The sequence below is a fragment of the Bufo bufo genome, chromosome 3 (assembly GCF_905171765.1).
Source record: "Bufo bufo chromosome 3, aBufBuf1.1, whole genome shotgun sequence".
Classification (NCBI taxonomy): Eukaryota; Metazoa; Chordata; class Amphibia; order Anura; family Bufonidae; genus Bufo; species Bufo bufo.
The window spans coordinates 654,292,383-654,312,521 of NC_053391.1; the positions used below are offsets into that span (position 1 = coordinate 654,292,383).

General features: G+C 43.1%; 1 protein-coding gene across 3 annotated transcripts in view; it reads right to left on the reverse strand.

The window, feature by feature from the left end:
- Positions 1 to 441: 441 nt before the first annotated feature.
- Positions 442 to 20,139, reverse strand: part of DYNC2H1 (dynein cytoplasmic 2 heavy chain 1) — a 433,565-nt gene continuing 413,867 nt past the window's right edge. For 2 of the 3 annotated variants that reach the window (XM_040426279.1, XM_040426278.1), the window contains exons 86-89: positions 18,480 to 18,589; positions 16,373 to 16,454; positions 2,122 to 2,238; positions 570 to 728 (exon numbers count right to left, since the gene is read on the reverse strand). In XM_040426279.1, coding sequence (XP_040282213.1) covers positions 570 to 728; positions 2,122 to 2,238; positions 16,373 to 16,454; positions 18,480 to 18,589 — 468 coding nt within the window. Of the gene's footprint in view, positions 729 to 2,121; positions 2,239 to 16,372; positions 16,455 to 18,479; positions 18,590 to 20,139 lie in introns of all 3 variants that reach the window. The other variant, XM_040426277.1, reaches the window with a different exon arrangement.

Here is a 20,139-nt window from a genome sequence, read left to right on the forward strand (position 1 = left end):
CTGCCTCTCATTATCCCCATTATAATCCATGCTGCCTCTCATCACCCCCATTATCATCTATTATGCCTCTCATTGCCCCCATTATGCCTCTCATCACCACCATGGCCATAGTCCAGCCCCAAGTTTTATATAATAAAAAAACACTTACCTCTCCTGGTCACCGCCGCTCCTCACCGCCTTCTCCTGGTCACAGAGCGCCCTCACGCTGTGCGCAACCACTGCACCGCCGACAGCCGAGGATACGGAATCCTCCGGTACAAATGGGGCGAAAAATACGATAACTGCAATATCCTGCACTCTTTCACAAGTGTCTGATTATCACAGTTTCCGATTTATTGGATGCCAGGTTAAAGGAATTTTCCTGTATATGCAATTTTGCCGTGGCTCTAGACATACATGTAGCTGTGATTCCATATGTAACATAAGTACAGGACACCATCCGAATACAGGAAATATTTAATTCATGCTTGGCATAATCCACATACAATTCCATAATATAATAATGAAATGCAATAGAATAAAAATATAGTAAACTCTATGTATTTACAGCAGATAATATACTGTAACTTCTACTGATTCTTAAGAAACAAGGCGGCTCCGCACTGGATCCAGCGGTTCTGGTTTCCGCCACACGGCAAATCGATATTGGTGACCACGCGATCCCTCTCAGCACTGGTGTACACAGGGAAGGAAATACACTCTTCCTGGGAGTAGATCCCATTGGACTGCTGAGAAAAATACACACACAATCTATATATTAGTCTAGATATTATATTTATACCACATGTAGTTACAGATATGGTGATATATGTGGTGTTAATTTATGTACATTATTTAATATAAATAAAAAGAATATCTAAAAATGCATATAGTGCAAATGTATATAAAGCGCATATACAAAAACATATATTCCCCATGATCCACTCCGGGTTTTACCAGTATATGTGTCTCATGTCCACGATTGTGTTTAAAACTCAGCAGCATGATGAATTGTACGTTGGCTGGAACAAGCAATAAACTGTATTGAAGTGACTTTGTTGTGTCCCTGCCTTTCTTCAACACTGGTCATAGGAGCCCACGACATTATATATATATATATATAATTTCCCACACTATAAGACACACTTTTTCCACCCCAAAAGGGGGAACTGTCAGGGAGTGTAGCCCTGGCTTTACTCATCACTCCATGGTCATCTCCAGGCGCTGCTCTGCGCGGTATGGACTGATGTAGTGCACGCACTATGACCTGGCGCTGTGCAACGTCAGGCCACAGTGTTGTGTGGGCCCAGAGAAGAACAAGAAGCGGGGAATGCAGGGAGAGGGGCTGGATGTGCAGAGTGTTGGCACCGTCCAGAGCACTAGAGGTAAGATCATTTTGTTATTTTTGGTCTTATATTGAGGTCTAATATGAGGATCTGATATTGGGGTCTGATCTGAGATCTGATATTGGGGTCTGAGGTCTGATATGGGTGTCTGAGCTGAGGTCTAATATGGGGGTCTGATCTGAGGTTTGATATTGGGGTCTGATGAGGATCTGATATTGGGGTCTGATTTGAGGCCTGATATGGGGGTCTGATCTGAGGCCTGATATGGGGGTCTGATCTGAGGCCTGATATGGGGGTCTGATCTGAGGTTTGATATGGGGGTCTGATGAAGACTGGGTGTCTAATTTGGGGTTCTGCTGAAAAATATTTTTCTTCAGATTTTCCTCCTCTAAAATCTAGGTGCATCTTATAAAGCAAAACATTTAGTATATACTAATAGACAAAGAAGGGATTAGCAAACCAAACCTTCCAGCCTCTGTGCCCATGACCACCAGACAAACCATCCGGATAATCCAAAGCAAATGAACAGATCACAGCATTGAAGGCTCCAAATCTTGCTCCAAACTGTTTATTATAGCAGGTACCACAAAAGAAACTGATATTTTGCCGGAAAAACTGAAAGGCTTACTTTGGATTAACTGGATGGTTTGTCTGGTGGTCAAGGGCACAGCAGGTGCTGATCCTTCCTTTGTCTACTAGTGTGTGTATATATATTGACTTGTATTGTAAAACATATTCAGACAGATATACAGAACTGAATGGGTGAGATCTACTCAGCGACTGAATCTCTCCATACCTGTGAAATCCAGGCCATATAACAAGGGGGAACCACTGATACACTCGGGGAGTCATGCTGATTTTCAGAAAGATGGTTTCCATCAAAACTGCATCCTTCCAGCTGTAATCCGCTTATCTAAGAAAGGAAACACATGAGATGCTAAGCAGCAGATTTCACCCTTAATTGTGCGTGGTAATGACGTGACTGGCAGAGCGGCACACATGTACATAACAGGAAGGCCAGGAATGTGTGAGAAGAGGAAACCCAACTTCAAAACAAACACCACAGAAATCCCTTGTCGGCTTCTGGTAAATTGGAATTTTGTAATGCAATAAAGATAACCCTGAGATGTCACACCCCGGCAGGTGGTCTAGTAATGGCGGAAGCAAAGCTGCATAAAGCTGGTGAATATTTTAGCATGGCTCAGCAAAAAGAAACCATGAAGTTGTTGAATAGAAGATGCACGCTGCTCCTCTTGAAGGTGCCTACAAGAGACTTACTTAGACCTACCAGAAGAAGAACTGAAAGTCATTTAGTGCATGTTAAAACTGTAAAAAAAAGGTTTTTCAATATCAGACTTCTAGGCTGGGATATGATTACTTGAAGTAACAAGTCCAAAGCCCAAGGTTGCACTACCGAGGTTCTGCCACCAAAGCCTTATCATGACTACCGAGGTTCTGCCACCATAGCCTTATCATGCAGTTCTAGGGGACTTTGTACTTGCCAAAGGAAATTATTTATATTTTTCTAAAATGGAGTTGTATACTGTTGGGCACAGATCACACCCCCTAGTGGTGACAGCAGTATGCAGTGATTTTTACAACTGGCTGCTTAAAAGAAAACTACTAAACAAGCACTAAAAGTTGTAGAGTGGATTGGTTTACAACCTCTAAGTTTTCCTACACAGGGAAAAGTTGTGGGTGACTTTGCAATGATAAAGACATGAGGGATTCCCGTATTAAGATTCTGTGCAATTTTTCTGTGACTGTCACACAGCCTAAAGTCGCAGAGAAGCCCTAGCCTACAAAACTAAATCTGATTTTAAAGAAGTTGTCAGATCTGGACAACCCCATTGATATGCTTTGCTAGAGCACAGAGAGCACCCCCACCCATTCAGGCTGCAATCAATTAGCCATAATGGAGAGCTGGAAAGTCATCATGTATTACATGGCCACCTGTTTGCTTACACAGGGCCATGTAATGTTAGATTTCTCATGTAGTATGTATATGGTTTGCATTTCAAGGCGATCAGCCGATGGCTGGAGTCTGCCTTGAAACAACAAGCCAAGTCCATAGTTCCTATTATATGCACATTACAGAGTACCATGCTAGGAAACCTCTATACGTGTCCAAACTGAGAGCTGCTCTTATACAGTGGCTCCCAGAGAGTCCATAAACTAGATGGATGGAGCTACCATATGTCCCCTGCAATGGCTGCTACAAGGGAAGCATTAGGGAAAATGTGGGTTCCTACAGCAATAATAACTGATCGCCTGGGGTGAGAGAAGTTAAGAGACGTTGAAATCCAGTGATCGCGAACCTTTGGCATGGGTGCCAGAGGTGGCACTCAGAGCCCTCTCTGTGGGCACCCGAACCCTGGAAAAAGTCTATAGTGTACCAATATGCCATGACTTTTCCTGCCCTTCATCAGCGCAGGGCATGCACTGAATGTAGGCAGGCTAAATGATAAAGTACATGGAAGATGTACTATATTGGTATTCAGGTTAAATTGCTGTGTCGGCACTTTGTGATAAATAAGTGGGTTTTGGGTTGCAGTTTGGGCAATGGTCTCTAAAAGGTTCGCCACCACTGTTGTAATCCCTCGAATGAAACACCAGCTTCATTTTAAAAAGGTGTTGTCGTTCTGATAAGGCTGTGTCCAGTTGGGACCATCCCATTAAAGGTATTTTCTGTGACTAAAACAAGAAGCTCATCAATGCTTAAAGGGTTTTTCCAGGACTTAAAGACTATGTACACCTTTGGGGGCATTTTTTTATTTTTATTATTGCATTGTACTTATTTTGAGCTAACAATTTTTTTTCAATTGGTCTTTATTAAAAATATGGAATCTTTTTTTTCTGTACAGAGTGTGGGGATTCGCTCTGGTAGTTAGGACTAGCGGATGCAGTATAGAGGCAAAGTACACCGTTCTTGAATCAAACAGTGGTGTTTATTCACACATTGGTGTATAACAAAATGCAGATAAGGTGTATCACAAAACGCAGGTCGCTTGGTGTTTGTTCGCACACAAGGAAAGTCCACAAACAATAAGTCAACTTTTCTCCTGGGTGTTAATTCACACCCTGTTAGAAGTTCAGCCTCATCAAGTCCATAGGCGGCCTGTTCGTCTTTAGAGGGGCCTGAGTCCTCCAGCCCGGCTCAAACCTCAAATCCAAGCACAGCCCTCAGTTCACAGCACACAGACTCCTGAGCTCCACTGTCAGAGGGAGGCAAATCCACACACCTGGCAGTGCTGGCTGGTTTTTATGTCTGGCAAAACCTGGCCTGGAACATGGGGAGTAGTGACCCACCCAGCACTTTGACTACTCCCAGTAAGAGTCATCTCGGATCAGCTATTTCAATTGAAAGAAAGGGTATCCCACGGCGCAAAAACCACCCAGTAGTTGGAGTGATAAGGTTATTAGTTTAATTCGGCAAGTAGTACAACGCGTTTCGGGGTTTAACCCCTTCTTCAGGTACAATTAGCTTGCATACATACAGATAGAATTGTATACATATAAATACAATGTAAAAAGCCGCCAAAAGCACACAAGGGGTGGGGTAGGGGCGGGTCAGTGGGCGGTACTAGGCAGGCTCTCAAGCTTATGTGAGCCGATGGGTTAAAAGGCCTTTGATACCTTTCAGACTTATTTTTAATAAATAGGCTTGGTGTCCCTATTCAAGGGCAGATCAAACCTGGTGTTGCGATTTCTACTATTTGGTTATGGTACAAGGAAAGTTATAACAAAGTTTGAGGCGGTGCAGGACCTTGTGTTTTCATTTGTAACGGTCACATGATCTTACCATGTGACCGTCGTCAGAGTAGGATCATGGGCGTTCCTGCAAGCCCTGGTGATGTCATCCAATGTGGTCACATGGCTGTACCATGTGACCGCCGTCTAAAGGAGATCATGGGCATATGAGAGGAGCGGCCGCTGGAAGCGATGGGCGGTCGCATGAGGCAGCGGCCGGTCACATGCTGGGAGGCGTCGCACTCCGTCTCTTAGCAACCGGAAGCTAATGTTGCGTCAGAGAGGGGGAGTGTCGAATCGAGCTGACTGAGGAGCGGTACGTTCGTACTATACAGACTGGAAACGATGGGACCTTTATTATAAACCTGATTTAGGAATAAAAAGAGATAAATAGATGCTTAGCAATAAAAACCAGCAGTTAAAACTATTGGAACTGGTATTGGGCTTGTATTTGATTAATCAATGGGTCAGAGGGTGGATACCCACGAGTACCAAATGATAAATCAATGAATAAATAGATAAATAACATTAAAAGCATGTGTAGATAGGATATAAAATAAAAACCTCATGGAACTTATGTCGGGCTAAATTGTGGAAATAAATAATAGTGGGTTAGGGGGTGGATAACCGATTAGATGTGAACTGGATTATGGTGGATGTATGGTATTGATGAATGTCTCATTCCTAATCGCTTCTTGGGAATAGCGGAAAGCAGGGTATAGAGAAAGCTATTATGTGAGATTGCTACATTGCTAAAGTGTCCATTTTATTGGAAAGCCGATTTTTGTGGCTAAAAAGGGGGTCCTTGACGGGACCTCTAGAGACAAACGATTTGGTGGGGGGGGGGAGGGGGAGGGAGTTTGTGGTCCACAGGTGATATGGGAGGGGGAGGGGGAATGGGACATATCAGGGGAAGGGGGGGGATATGTTAGGGCTGGGGTATTTGCATAAAACTCAACACGGTGTGATGGATTTCATAAATTGATTTCAAAAGCCTCATTCAGACCGTAAGGGTTGAGGCAGTTTAATTTGTAGATCCAGAACATTTCGCGTTTCCTTAATGTCTGAATAATATTGTATCCGTTGGATCGGACTTGCTCGATCGGGGTGACCGTGAATCCCAAAAAAGAGCCTTGGTGGTGGACAGTAGCATGTTTGGAGATACTATGCTGTAGGAATTTTTTCTTCACATTGGATCTGTGTTTGTTAAGTCGGTTGCGCAAGGTCTGTATGGTGCGCCCTACATAATGAAGATTACAGGGACACGTGATGAGGTAGATGATGTTGGATGATCCACAGTTTAGTTCGTCCTTGATTTTGAACAATTCATCATTTCGGCCCGCGAAAAAGGTGGTGTTATTTATTGATCTGCAGCAGAGGCATCTTGGTTGGTTACATCTATAGCTCCCCGGGGTCTTAATATCAGCTTGGCTGCCTCCGTCTTTACGTTTGTTCTTCAATTTACTGGTAGCTAGCATATTTTTTAATGTTTTTGCTCGTCTGAATACTAGAGACGGTTGTTTCGTTATTTCAGAGTTCAGGAAGGGATCTTTTCTAAGGATATACCAATGTCTGGACAGAATTTTACGGATATCTGTGTGGTTGCTGTTAAAGGTGGTTAAAAAGTTGGTATTGTGGTATTTGATATCATTTTGTTTCTTATTTCCTGCCAGACATTCCACTTGTGTGAGTGTTTTTGCCTTATTAAAAGCTGTATCTATGACATCCATCGGATAGCCCTTTTGTATAAATCTGGATCGGATTTCGTTACTTTGTGTGACGAAATCTTCGTCCCTAGAGCAATTCCGCCTAATTCGCTTGAATTGACTATACGGAATATTCTTCTTCCACTTTTTGAAATGTTCGCTTGAATAATCCAAATAGCTGTTGCAGTCCACTTCTTTAAAAAATGTTCGTGTGTTGATTGATCCATTGTTTGCATGTAGCTCTAGGTCAAGATATTCTGCTTTGGATTTGTCACTTGAGCCTGAGAAGGTGAGACCCCAGTTGGTGGAATTTAGGTCTTTGGTAAAATCATTTATTGTTAAAATGTCGCCTTCCCAAATTAAAATCAAATCGTCGATATAACGACGATAAAAAATTATATTCTGTGTCCAATATTTTGATTTATAGATAAAAGTGTCCTCAAAAGCCCCCATAAAAAGATTAGCGAAACTGGGCGCGAAACGCGTACCCATCGCGGTTCCTTTGGTCTGTAAATATAGATTCTCTTCAAACTTAAAAATATTATGAGTCAGGATAAAATCAATACTTCTTAGGATAAAATCATTTTGTTCCGCTGGTAGATGGTTGTCGGTATCTAAAAAGCTTTTGACGCATTTGATACCCAGTTCGTGCTTGATATTCGAGTAAAGTGATGTAACGTCTAGAGTTAGCCAATGGTATGTTTCTTTCCATTTGATATTCCGTAAAAGTTGTATTAGGGTAGTAGAATCTCTCAGATAGGATGGTAATTGTACTACATATTTTTGTAGGAGAATATCGACATAATGGGATAAATTGCACGTGAGTGAGGAAATTCCTGAGATAATGGGACGGCCAGGGGGATTTGAGATGCTCTTATGGATTTTGGGTAAATGGTAAAAGGTGGCAATAACTGGGTTTGTGATAAGGATGTAGTTATGTTCCTTTTTGCTCAGGATATGGGATGCTGAATTGATAAGAGCTTTGAATGACAGTTGGTGTTCCATGAGAGGGTTTTCGGTCAACTGTTGGTAATATTCCGTGTCGGACAGAATCCGGTTCGCCTCCTTGATATAGTCATTCCTATCCTGAAGGACTATACCACCTCCTTTGTCCGCGTTGCGAATTATTAGGTCCGGATTATCCTGGAGCTGTTTGATGGCCAGTTTCTCTTTAGCACTGAGATTGTGTTTCTCAATTTGTAATTTATCGACTGATCTAAAATCATCTAAAACCAGATCATAAAAAGTTTCTATAAAATTCCCCTTATGATGTAGGGGGTAAAAATTGGACCGTGGTTTTAGATCAGTAATGATGAAACGTTCTTGGGGTGTTGGTTCTACTTGCGCTTCTATTGTGTCTGCCTCTTTTTTATTTTTCGCTATGATGTTAAAATGTCTCTTTAGGGTGAGGTTTCTAATAAAATTGTGCAGATCAAGAAAAAGGTTGAATCCATCTGCTTTTGCAGATGGGCAAAATGAGAGGCCTTTGGATAGAACCTTTTTTTCTTCATGGTCCAATAGATAGCTGGAAAGATTGAAGATCTTTATATCCTTCTTCTCATTGTGTGCTGACTTCAAAGTCTTCTTTTGGGCTTGGCCCCCCCTACTTCCTCTCCTACATTTTTTCTTTTTAGATTTCTGGTTCCCAACGGACGGAAATAGTTTGTAATTGTAACCGTGGTTGGGCTTTTCAATATTGGGTAGGCTGAGATTGGTGTAAGTAGGGGGGGTAAGGATAAAAAAGAAGAGAGCTGGCCCTTTGGTATCTGTACGGTAAGATCAGAGAGGGCCGTGGCTCCAAGGTCCAGATCTGAAGCTGGACAGATTTGGCCTGTAGGTGGCGTCGTCATTCCTAAAGGGGCAGTGCCTAATCGGGTAGGGGACTCTGTGTGTATTGTGAGTAGTGAATCCAATTCTACTGATGTGGACGGGGATGCTGAGGTGGTGGACTGTCTAGGAAGCGATTTGTGTGTGGAATTCTTGATGAATGAGGTAGGTGGTAAATTCAAGGGTGCACAGTTGGAGAGCACTTCTTGGCTGAAACAGCTGGAGGTTGGAATGGTGGTGTGGGGAAGGGAAGGGGGGGATCCTTCCACATAGCTCGTTGTGGAAGGGTGAGCAGTCCTAGGGGATAACTCTATTACTGTAGAAGGGGTATCTACTGTTATATTAGAATATATGATATCACATGGGATGGGCGAGTGATGTAGATTCGGTGCATATTGACTAAACCGTAGGTGCTGTTTCCCTGGGTGGGTTTTATAAATGGTGGTATCTTGTTTCCTAGGGGGTGGGGCATGTCTGCTACTATGGACATAGGTGCTTCTATGTCGGGGTCTTTGATCACCCTGGTGGGCAATAATGGATGGTAATCTTGTATTGGGGGCTCTGCCCTTTTGGTAGGTGGGGGGTCTCTGGTTTTTGTCTGAAGGTTCATTGGTGGTTGTATGGGGTTTTGACCAAAATTGGACATTGTCAAAATCAGTTCTATCCCTTAAAAGTTTGCCTGCTTTCTTGTTCAAAATGTCCTTTTCTATGGCCATAGCCCGTGCGGTAATTATTCTCTCATATTTAGTAAAAGACCGGTGTGTTTTATAACTTATAATCTTTCTATGGCAATCCATGATTTTGGTGTCCAGGTTCACAGCTATTTGTTTCCTTTTAGCCGCAAGTCTGGACATCATACCCCTAGCACATGACAGTAAATAATTGTCCCAGTCTCTAGAGAAATCTGCATCATCTTCAAATGAATGTTTAAAGCGTAGGCGTAATCCCCTTGGGACAAGTCCTTCTGCCAGATAGATCTCAAGGAATTCAGCATCCAATTGGTGTTGAATTTCACTAGTCATCAATTTTTCTAATTCAAAGAAAAAGGAAGACAGAGTTTTATCATCGATTCCTTCAGATGTTAAATCTTGCTCTTCAGCGGCATCAGTCGCCAAGGCGGGTGGAGCTGATACGAGCTGTAGAATTAAGTGTTCTCTTTGTTCGAGTCGCTTCTGTACATATTCCATATCGATCAAGAGTAAATAAATCCTATGTGCTGCCAATAGACTCCGAACGAAGGCGGAGCAAATCAGTGTCAGATAACAGGCGTCGTTCCACTAGAGAACAAAAAAAAAAAAAGAATGGCGCACCATAGGGTAATACCGTAGAGAGTATATAAATAAAAAGGTAACTCCACTGGGGAGGCTCACCTGATAGAGTTGTGCTAGTTTAGGCACAACTCTAATGTAGACGTATAGCAAAGTGCCATGAACTCCTCACAACGGATGGTGTGCAGCCCGGGATGAATTACTTCTGTTCAGGGATGCCTGGAATCCCGCAGAAAGCCAGTAGTTCAATTGAAAGAAAGGGCTTTTGAGGCTTTTGAAATCAATTTATGAAATCCATCACACCGTGTTGAGTTTTATGCAAATACCCCAGCCCTAACATATCCCCCCCTTCCCCTGATATGTCCCATTCCCCCTCCCCCTCCCATATCACCTGTGGACCACAAACTCCCTCCCCCCCCCCCCCCCCCCACCAAATCGTTTGTCTCTAGAGGTCCCGTCAAGGACCCCCTTTTTAGCCACAAAAATCGGCTTTCCAATAAAATGGACACTTTAGCAATGTAGCAATCTCACATAATAGCTTTCTCTATACCCTGCTTTCCGCTATTCCCAAGAAGCGATTAGGAATGAGACATTCATCAATACCATACATCCACCATAATCCAGTCACATCTAATCGGTTTATCCACCCCCTAACCCACTATTATTTATTTCCACAATTTAGCCCGACATAAGTTCCATGAGGTTTTTATTTTATATCCTATCTACACATGCTTTTAATGTTATTTATCTATTTATTCATTGATTTATCATTTGGTACTCGTGGGTATCCACCCTCTGACCCATTGATTAATCAAATACAAGCCCAATACCAGTTCCAATAGTTTTAACTGCTGGTTTTTATTGCTAAGCATCTATTTATCTCTTTTTATTCCTAAATCAGGTTTATAATAAAGGTCCCATCGTTTCCAGTCTGTATAGTACGAACGTACCGCTCCTCAGTCAGCTCGATTCGACACTCCCCCTCTCTGACGCAACATTAGCTTCCGGTTGCTAAGAGACGGAGTGCGACGCCTCCCAGCATGTGACCGGCCGCTGCCTCATGCGACCGCCCATCGCTTCCAGCGGCCGCTCCTCTCATATGCCCATGATCTCCTTTAGACGGCGGTCACATGGTACAGCCATGTGACCACATTGGATGACATCACCAGGGCTTGCAGGAACGCCCATGATCCTACTCTGACGACGGTCACATGGTAAGATCATGTGACCGTTACAAATGAAAACACAAGGTCCTGCACCGCCTCAAACTTTGTTATAACTTTCCTTGTACCATAACCAAATAGTAGAAATCGCAACACCAGGTTTGATCTGCCCTTGAATAGGGACACCAAGCCTATTTATTAAAAATAAGTCTGAAAGGTATCAAAGGCCTTTTAACCCATCGGCTCACATAAGCTTGAGAGCCTGCCTAGTACCGCCCACTGACCCGCCCCTACCCCACCCCTTGTGTGCTTTTGGCGGCTTTTTACATTGTATTTATATGTATACAATTCTATCTGTATGTATGCAAGCTAATTGTACCTGAAGAAGGGGTTAAACCCCGAAACGCGTTGTACTACTTGCCGAATTAAACTAATAACCTTATCACTCCAACTACTGGGTGGTTTTTGCGCCGTGGGATACCCTTTCTTTCAATTGAACTACTGGCTTTCTGCGGGATTCCAGGCATCCCTGAACAGAAGTAATTCATCCCGGGCTGCACACCATCCGTTGTGAGGAGTTCATGGCACTTTGCTATACGTCTACATTAGAGTTGTGCCTAAACTAGCACAACTCTATCAGGTGAGCCTCCCCAGTGGAGTTACCTTTTTATTTATATACTCTCTACGGTATTACCCTATGGTGCGCCATTCTTTTTTTTTTTTTTTTGTTCTCTAGTGGAACGACGCCTGTTATCTGACTCGGATCAGCTATGACAGCCATGCTAAATCTCAAGGTGTCAATTAGCAATAGCTGCTGCTGACATAAAAAATACCGGCTCTTACTTTACCGAGGCCAGGAACCTCGGTGACAAATACCTTCCATCCATGATGACTCCAGGTACCTTCTTACAAGAGCTGACGTGCTCTACTAGCACCCTGTGTATTTTCTGTCATCTGGGGAGCAGACAGACTCCTTATCTCTGCTCTCTGACATTATAAACACTCAATAACAGTTAACCCTTTGTGACAGAAGGGCTCAATATTTTTTATAAAGGCCAATTGAAAATATGATTTTTAGCCAAAAATGAGTAAAATGCAATCATAAACAAAAATTGCCTCCAAAAGTGTACATAGCCCTTAAATATTGAAGACCTACCCTCAGGATAAGTCAATTTCTAATCGATGAGGCTCTGACTCCCTACACTCCTGCCGATCAGCTGCAGAAAGGGAGAACGCTGCCGCCTCTCTCAGCCTCTGACATCACGTCCATTAGTCATATACTGTCAGTACCATTCAAGTGAATTTTGATTGAGCTACAATAATCAGTACAGCCACTATTCATTGTATGGTGCTGTGGTTAATAAAAGGTCCCTTCAAACAGCTGATTGGTGCGGGGAGCGGAAGTTGGATCCTGACCTATCAAATATTGATGACCTATCCTGGAGTCATCCTGCTCTCCCTTCATTCTGATGATCATTGATTTCCTATTCTGAAGACAGGCTATCAATGTTTTCATTGTGGAAAATCCTTTTAAATGCAATAATCATTAAGAGGGATAAGAAAAAGGATGAGAAAGAAAGAACAATATAGGAGGAAGAACCAAGGGTACTTTCACACTTGCAGCAGAGGATTCCGGCAGGCAGTTCCATCGCCGGAACTGCCTGCCGGATCCGGCAATCTGGACGCAAATGGATGCATTAGTTAGACGGATTCGGATTTGTCTCACAAATGCATTGCAATACCGGATCCGTCTTTCCGGTTGTCATCCGGAAAAACAGATCCATTTATTTATTTTTTTCACAGATTTAATGGTCTGCGCATGCACGGACGGAAAGAACGGATCCGTTTTGCCGGAACACTGGGGGCCGGATCCGGCATTAATGCATTTCAATGGAAATTAATGCCGGATCCGTCATTCCAGCAAGTGTTCAGGATTTTTGGCCGGAGAGAAAACTGCAGCATTCTGCGGTATTTTCTCCGTCCTGAAATGGCAAAAAGACTGAAGACATCCTGATGCATACTGAACGGATTGCTCTGCATTCAGAATGCATTAGGATAAAACGGATCAGTTTTTTTCCGGTATTGAGCCCCTAGGACAGAACTCAATACCGGAAAACAAAAACGCAAGTGTGAAAGTACCCTAAAACAACCATGTTATTCATATTTATGATACAATCGTAACCACCCCAGAGTATCATCAATATATTACTATCACATTATTCATTTACAAAATTAGAAGCCGCACTCATAACTTCACTGGATAATGAGAGAAATCCCAAGCTCCGGATTCTCCGGGAGGTAAGACAAGCAGTGCTGGGTAAGCGGAGTCTTCCATATGTGACAGTTTGCAGTCACGATGACAGAGGATGAATGGATTTCATTAGTTACCATGTGGTGCTAATAGACTGTCACACATGCACTGGAGTCCAGTTAATACAACGGCTTAGGAATAATGGCCGGGTTAAAGACACCTCAATGAGCTATTATCATCAATCAACTTCCTTTAATTATTCTCTAATTGTCCCGCTTATAAATTCAGCTTTTCAATGTGAAGGCGTGCCTTCATGGAACAGTGTCGCTAAACACAATTTGGTTTGTCGGAACAATGGGAAATCCAAGCAGAAATGAGGCCAAAATAAATAATATCACTTCACGGGGAATATTACACCCAGCGCAGAACAATAGAGGCGGGTGAGTAATCAGCAGGCGGGTGATGTGCACGGGAGCCTCCGTGGATTTGCTTCCATGCTCCTTGTTTAAGAATTATTCCATTCGCTCCTTAGTCTGTCAAGTGTCATTGACGTCATAGGAGAGGTGATGTCTGTGTCATGGGGGTCCTGTCCTGAAGAAAAAGTCCCCACAGAACTTCAACAGGATGCAATCTGCACATATAATATCCCTGGAATACCCTGCGGACGTGCGTCCTTACAGGTTCCTGCCTTTGTGATGGATGCAGGTGAGATTTTTTATTTTTTTTTGGACAAAAGACTCAGTAACAATTATTCTGTAGACTTGAGGGCCTTATGCAGATGTCCGTATTAGGAACGAGTCTATATGGCAGCTGCAACACATGGACGAGTAGGTCTGAATGTCTACACAGGACAAGGACTTGGCAACCGTCGGAGATAGTTGTCTCCAATGGTCTCCTGGTCCATGAAACACAGACCAGAATAATGCATGCCCCAAGTTTGAATAGCACCGCTTACTAGTTGTTGTGTTGGCAGTACATACCCACAGCTCCTCTCCATCCGGTGGGCATGGCCATAATATCTCCTACCTGCTCCAGTGCTCCTGTTAGTGCGGACCTGCAGGCCTCTCTTGTTCTTCCAGAGGGTCCAGCCCCCAGAGTGGCTCTATCCCTCCACGCAGGCTGCAGCCTGCTTCTTGCCAGCTAAGCTTCTCTTGCTCTTCCTGTAGGGTGCATAGGCTCCCCCCTCCACCTCTTGAAGGGCCAGCACAAGCGCAGCCTAATCTGCACCAGTCAATGATTAACCACCTTCATGTAATTAGAGAACCTTCCTCATGCGAGGATGCCTGAGCAATAGGTTCTTACGCACTAGTTTCTTGCAAAGGTGTGCTGTTCTACGTTTATTTGTCCGTGTACCAAGTTCTGCCTGTTTTTTTAATTTTACCCTTTTCTACCTGACCTGACATCTGTCTGACCTCCGTACTGACCCTGAGCTGCCTGGACAGACCTCTTATTGTCTTTCTGATTGCACATGCTCTTCCTGCCCTAACCTCGGCCTGTCCCATATTACAGTTTTGCCTGATCCCTAGGTGTTCTGCACTGATGTCTCTTGACCCTTATGGGTCAGCTGTCACTGATAGGTAGCAAACCAGTGGTTTTCCCTGCATTGAAGTCCGGAACCCTGCATAGAGGTTAAAGGGTGAAGACCGGATAGGCCACTTAAACAACACCCTTGGGTGTAGCCCCAAGCCAAATCTTTTCAAGTGACATAGTGGGCCAACACTCCCTGCGTAACACTTCTTGTACACACGGATAGCACACGAGGCAAAAGCTATGTGTGAAAAAGTCCTAAATATGATCTGCACCAGTGTCCCAAACTACCAATGACTTCATGTAGGTGTAATACTGCAACAATCTTAACACTTACCTACAAGGTTCCTCCATATATTTTTTTCTTTGATCTGCCAAGAGTACCCAGAATCTCAAACCCACCTTCCACAGCTTAGTTTAATCATCTCTTCACATTTGTATCTCCAAGATTTCTTATGCACCTTCCCTACCATCACTAGGGATCTTCTCCACAATCTATCTACCAATCTTCCCCTCCGTCCCCCGACCATTTATTTGGTCACTAGTCCAGAGCTAGCGCGCCTTTTATAAAGGGCACATGCTGTTTATTCAGAAAACATACTCTACACCTTCTTCGCTTTGTGCCAAAAAAAACTGGTGTACATGCTTTGCAACACATTTTTTCTGTGTTTTAGACTCTTTCAGACAATTGACGCAACGAGAGCGATAAGGAGGGCACGGCTTAGGAAAAAGTGGGAGAGGCATAAAAGTGACAGCGTGCAACAAAATTTTGGTGCAATTTAGTTGAGTTAGACGCAGACAAGACCTCTTATCAACCAGCATCAGACACTGTGATAAATCTGGGGCAGCTTAAATGTATGCGGCTTCTGCTGTGGGATATGTGCTGGCAAACTCCGCTGTGTGAACTAGCCCTAACAGCGTAGGATGCCGAACATTTTTACACTATTTGAGTAGTGTGGCCGTTCTCAGTATAAGTGAATAAGCAGTGTGCTAAGTAAATAGCGTAGGCGTGCTTAGTTAACGTCAAGCACACCACCCTGTAGACATATTGCTGCTCAACGGGCATCTGGCCTGTTATTTCCAACACCAGCTGTAAGGGAATAGTCCCTCAGGAAGTTCTGAAGCCATTTTGGCTATCCATGCATAGAAGCACTAATCTATAGAAGTGTCACTGAAGAAAAGAAAATCCCTGTACCGGAACTGCTGACATTTCAAGTACTGGAGCTTATTACTGTACAGTTCTGAATGGTGGCAGACAGCAGCCATTTCCCATGATCCTTGCGGGTTGGTAATTTAATTGCTGACTTATTCAGAGGTCGCACGCAGCAAGGTACGGTTTGCAAATGATGCCGAGTACCACGGAAAAATCAAAAGGCTGTTTGACTAAATGAGGAAGCATGGGAGAGGTAAATCATAGCCGAGGCTTCAAGCCATCTTTTTTTTCTTCCATGTCGTTTTATTACGTATTGAACTGCACTGAATACCAATGAAGAGAACACAGCCTGGATGTAACGTTTTCATCACCTTGTAAGACGTTTATGAGAGGTTTTATTACCTTGACTTGGAGCTTTGCATCATGAATCCTCCCTTTCCAAGACGCCACAAATCTCAGGTTATCCATGGAGCAGTTCATTGTTCTAGGGGGATATAAAACATTACAAGGTAAACATGGCGGTGGCCGTGCCTCACTGCATTACGGCCTTCTCCATACAAGGAGAACATCAGCTTCCATCTCCACAGATCTACTGTAAACTGCAGTCAACCCCAGCATGGCTTGTAAGTGACTTAAAGGGCCTCTGTCAGCAGTTTATTACCTATGACACTGGCCGACCTGTTACATGTGCACTTAGCGGCTGAAGGCATCTGTGTTGGTCCCATGTTCATATGTGTCCGCATTGCTGAGAAAAATGATGTTTTAATATATGCAAATGAGCCTCTAGGAGCAATGTGGGCGTTGCCATTACACCTAGAGGCCAGGCATGATGATGTTTTCACTGCCCGGTCCTGTGATTCAAAGTGCAGAGGGAGTGATAGTTGCAGAGAGAGCGGAGCCTCTAGGTGTAATGGTAACGCCCCCATTGCTCCTAGAGGCTCATTTGCATATATTAAAACATCATTTTTCTCAGCAATGCGGACACATATGAACATGGGACCAACACAGATGTCTTCAGCTTCCAAGAGCTCATGTAACAGGTCAGCCAGTGTCATAGGTACAAAACTGCTGACAGATGCCCTTTAACATACAAATGAATAGAAGATATACCAATCAACCATAACATTAAAAGCAACAAGAGTTGACATAGTTAAAGAGTGGAGTATATTGGGTGGCATTAGAACAATCAGTTCTTAGATTTGATATGTTTGAAGCAGGAAAAATGAGCAAATCTAAGGGTCTGAGTGACCCTGACAAGAGCCAAATTGTGATGGCTAGACGAGTGCGTCACAGCATCTCCACAATGGCAGGTCTTGTGGGGTTTCCCCAGTATGCAGTGTTTAGTACCTCCCAAAAGTGGTCCAGAAGGATAACTGGTGAACTGGCGCCATGCCATGGTCACCCAAGGCTGACTGTTGAGTGTGGGGAGGGAAGGCTAGCCTATATTGTCCGATCCCACAGAAGAGCTACTGTAGAGCAAACTGCTGAAAAGTTACCGCTGGCTATGCTAGAAAGGCATCAGGACACACAGGGCATCACGGTTTGCATGTATGGGGCTGCATAGAACACAATATTAGGCAGGTGGTTTTCATATGATGGTTGATCGGTGTGCCGTAGATGTAAAGACATCTTTATTCTTACATTTGCAACAAAAAAAAATTCCATTACATGTCCAACATACAGTGGCATACTCTGCTAAGTAAAAAAAACTAATCCAAAAGTGTACCTTAAAACTGCTGGGTCACACCTATAGTACCATGGGTCATTTATAATACTGCTGTATTCTTAGGTGGCATTCTCAGTGCTTGTCATGTATCATCCGAAAATGGCCTATTGTTTAAAATCAAGTTTTTATGCTAAACATATTTTTAAAGTGATTTTGTTGATTTATTTTTTATTTTTTCCAAGTCACTATCTGTATTTAAAAAAATCCTGAAGTCTTGCAATTCTTCTAACTTCCTCTTCTGTAGAGATAACTTCTCTGCAGTCATCTCATTATCATAACAAGCAGGATTACCATGACACCACCACTATTTCAAAGCTGGAGGCAGATAACACAGGATCCACCACTGACAATAGGTGATGGTCACAGCTCCATCCTCCCTACAGTGATCTCTGTACAGGTCACCACAACACCATCCCAGAAAAGACAATCGCCAGACTACAGGTTCCTATGGTCCATGTGGCTGCCCCCATAATTGTGTACTTAAAATGCAATAAAAAAAAAAAAGATCAGAACAAAACATTTTTTTTCCTGGTTTTAAATTGTAAAAAATAGAGGTGATGGATTCACTCTAAATGAAAACTTTCAAACCTACTGCTCAGAACACATTGGGTGAGAGTCATCAAAGCATTAAAAATTAAAAGTAGGGGAGTTGGCCGCAGTAACAAATCAGCTGGTTATTTTTTTTTTTTTTTTAAGAAACTCTCTGGAAAATGTGAGATAGTATCTGATTGGCTGCCTTGCACTAATTCCTGATTTTGGAGCACCGATTTTCTGGTCGCTTACCTCGCAGTTTCCTGGCGGAGAGCATTTAGGAATGTGTCTGGATGGAACAGCTCCGACAAATCAAGAGTATCTGATAACAGCGTCTGCTTCTCGGCTTTGTCCACCCAGTTCTGTTCAAATAAAGCAAAATAGACAAAAATGGCAGATTAACTTGAAAATAAAGTCACTGTACTTTCACACAGTTGCAATTTCATTTAATAGAGAATGGTATAATTAGTAAATTTCTACATCACTTCATTGAAAAAAATATGCCTGCATCCGCCTGAAAAGAAAAGCTGTAAAGTCACGGCCACTAGGGGTCTCACTTCCACTTAACTCGCAGTCCGCGGAGGTGAAATTTGTTATCTCCGAAGTCTCGCGAATAACTTCGGACATCAATTTTTTAACTTCAAAGCAATTTTGAAAGTGGGATCTGAAGTCGGCTTCGGTACCTACTGGTACCTGGGTACTGAAGCAGGGTTGCCGACCAGAATTTTTCTTTTTCTGGACAGCCAACATCTTTTATGGACAAATTGGAAAACCATAATGAATTATATAGATTATAAGTGATACATGTCTATAGCTGAATATACTGATAATAACTCATTACCAGCATAATCCAGCCTGAAAAAAATCATGGAAACATCTATTTTTTTCACAGACACAGGAAAAAAAGTCACCTATTTTTATGGACTGTCCAGAAATTTCAGGACGGTTGGCGACCCTGTACTGAAAAATGGACTTTGGATCCTAGTTGTAAAATTGTTTTAATGTTGAATAATCAATGTCCAAAGTTATTAAACTCAGTCTCGCACGATTCCAGAGACAACTCATTTCAAATCGATGGCGCCCATACATTTAACTGCTGTACGGAGACAGATCGCCTTACAGCATTCAAAGGAAGGTTTGACCAAAGCGACTTCGGATCTATGATTCGAGGCTCGCTTTGCTCAACACTGATAGTGGGAAATAAGGGAAGTGAGGTCACTGCACATCGTACTAAGCAGAAGAGAGACACCCACTGTTTGTGAGAGAAATGCATCTAGCTGTGCAGCTGAAACAGGGGATAACATGGCTGAAAGAAACTTTGGGGAAGCCAAAAGATTTAATTGGTGGGGGTTTGAACGCTGAGACCCCCACTATCTCTAGAAGGAGGGGTGAGAAGTTACTTGCTTAGCACTCTATTCTCACTGCACGAGACAGGCCCGTAAACTTCTATGGAGTCTGTCTCGCTTCCCACCCTGCAGTGAGAAAAGAGAATGCGCTAAGCAAGTGCCTCTCTCGCCTTATTCTAGAGATCGGTGGAAGTCTGAGCGCTCGAACCCCCACCAATCTAAACTTTTGATAAGTCCCTACAACATTTCAAAAGTTTTCTGAAAGTACAGTGACCCTTTAAGCGAGAAGTAGTAGGACAGAAGATGTGTGGGCATGTTCATCCTAAATCAAAAAAGCTGTAAAGATGTAGCCGAGCTAAAATTGACTCTGATAGCACATGGCACAGTGTTATCTTGGTTATCTGATGACAAAAGCCATTGAAAAGTTTTTTTTGCCATTCTTTACTTAACCTCCCGATCACTCACGATGTAGACGAGGAGAAAATATTAATTTAGAGATCTCACAGAACTACAGATCTGGGACTTGGTGTCCTAACTACAGGGGGAGCAGAGGGCCTGAGAGGGCC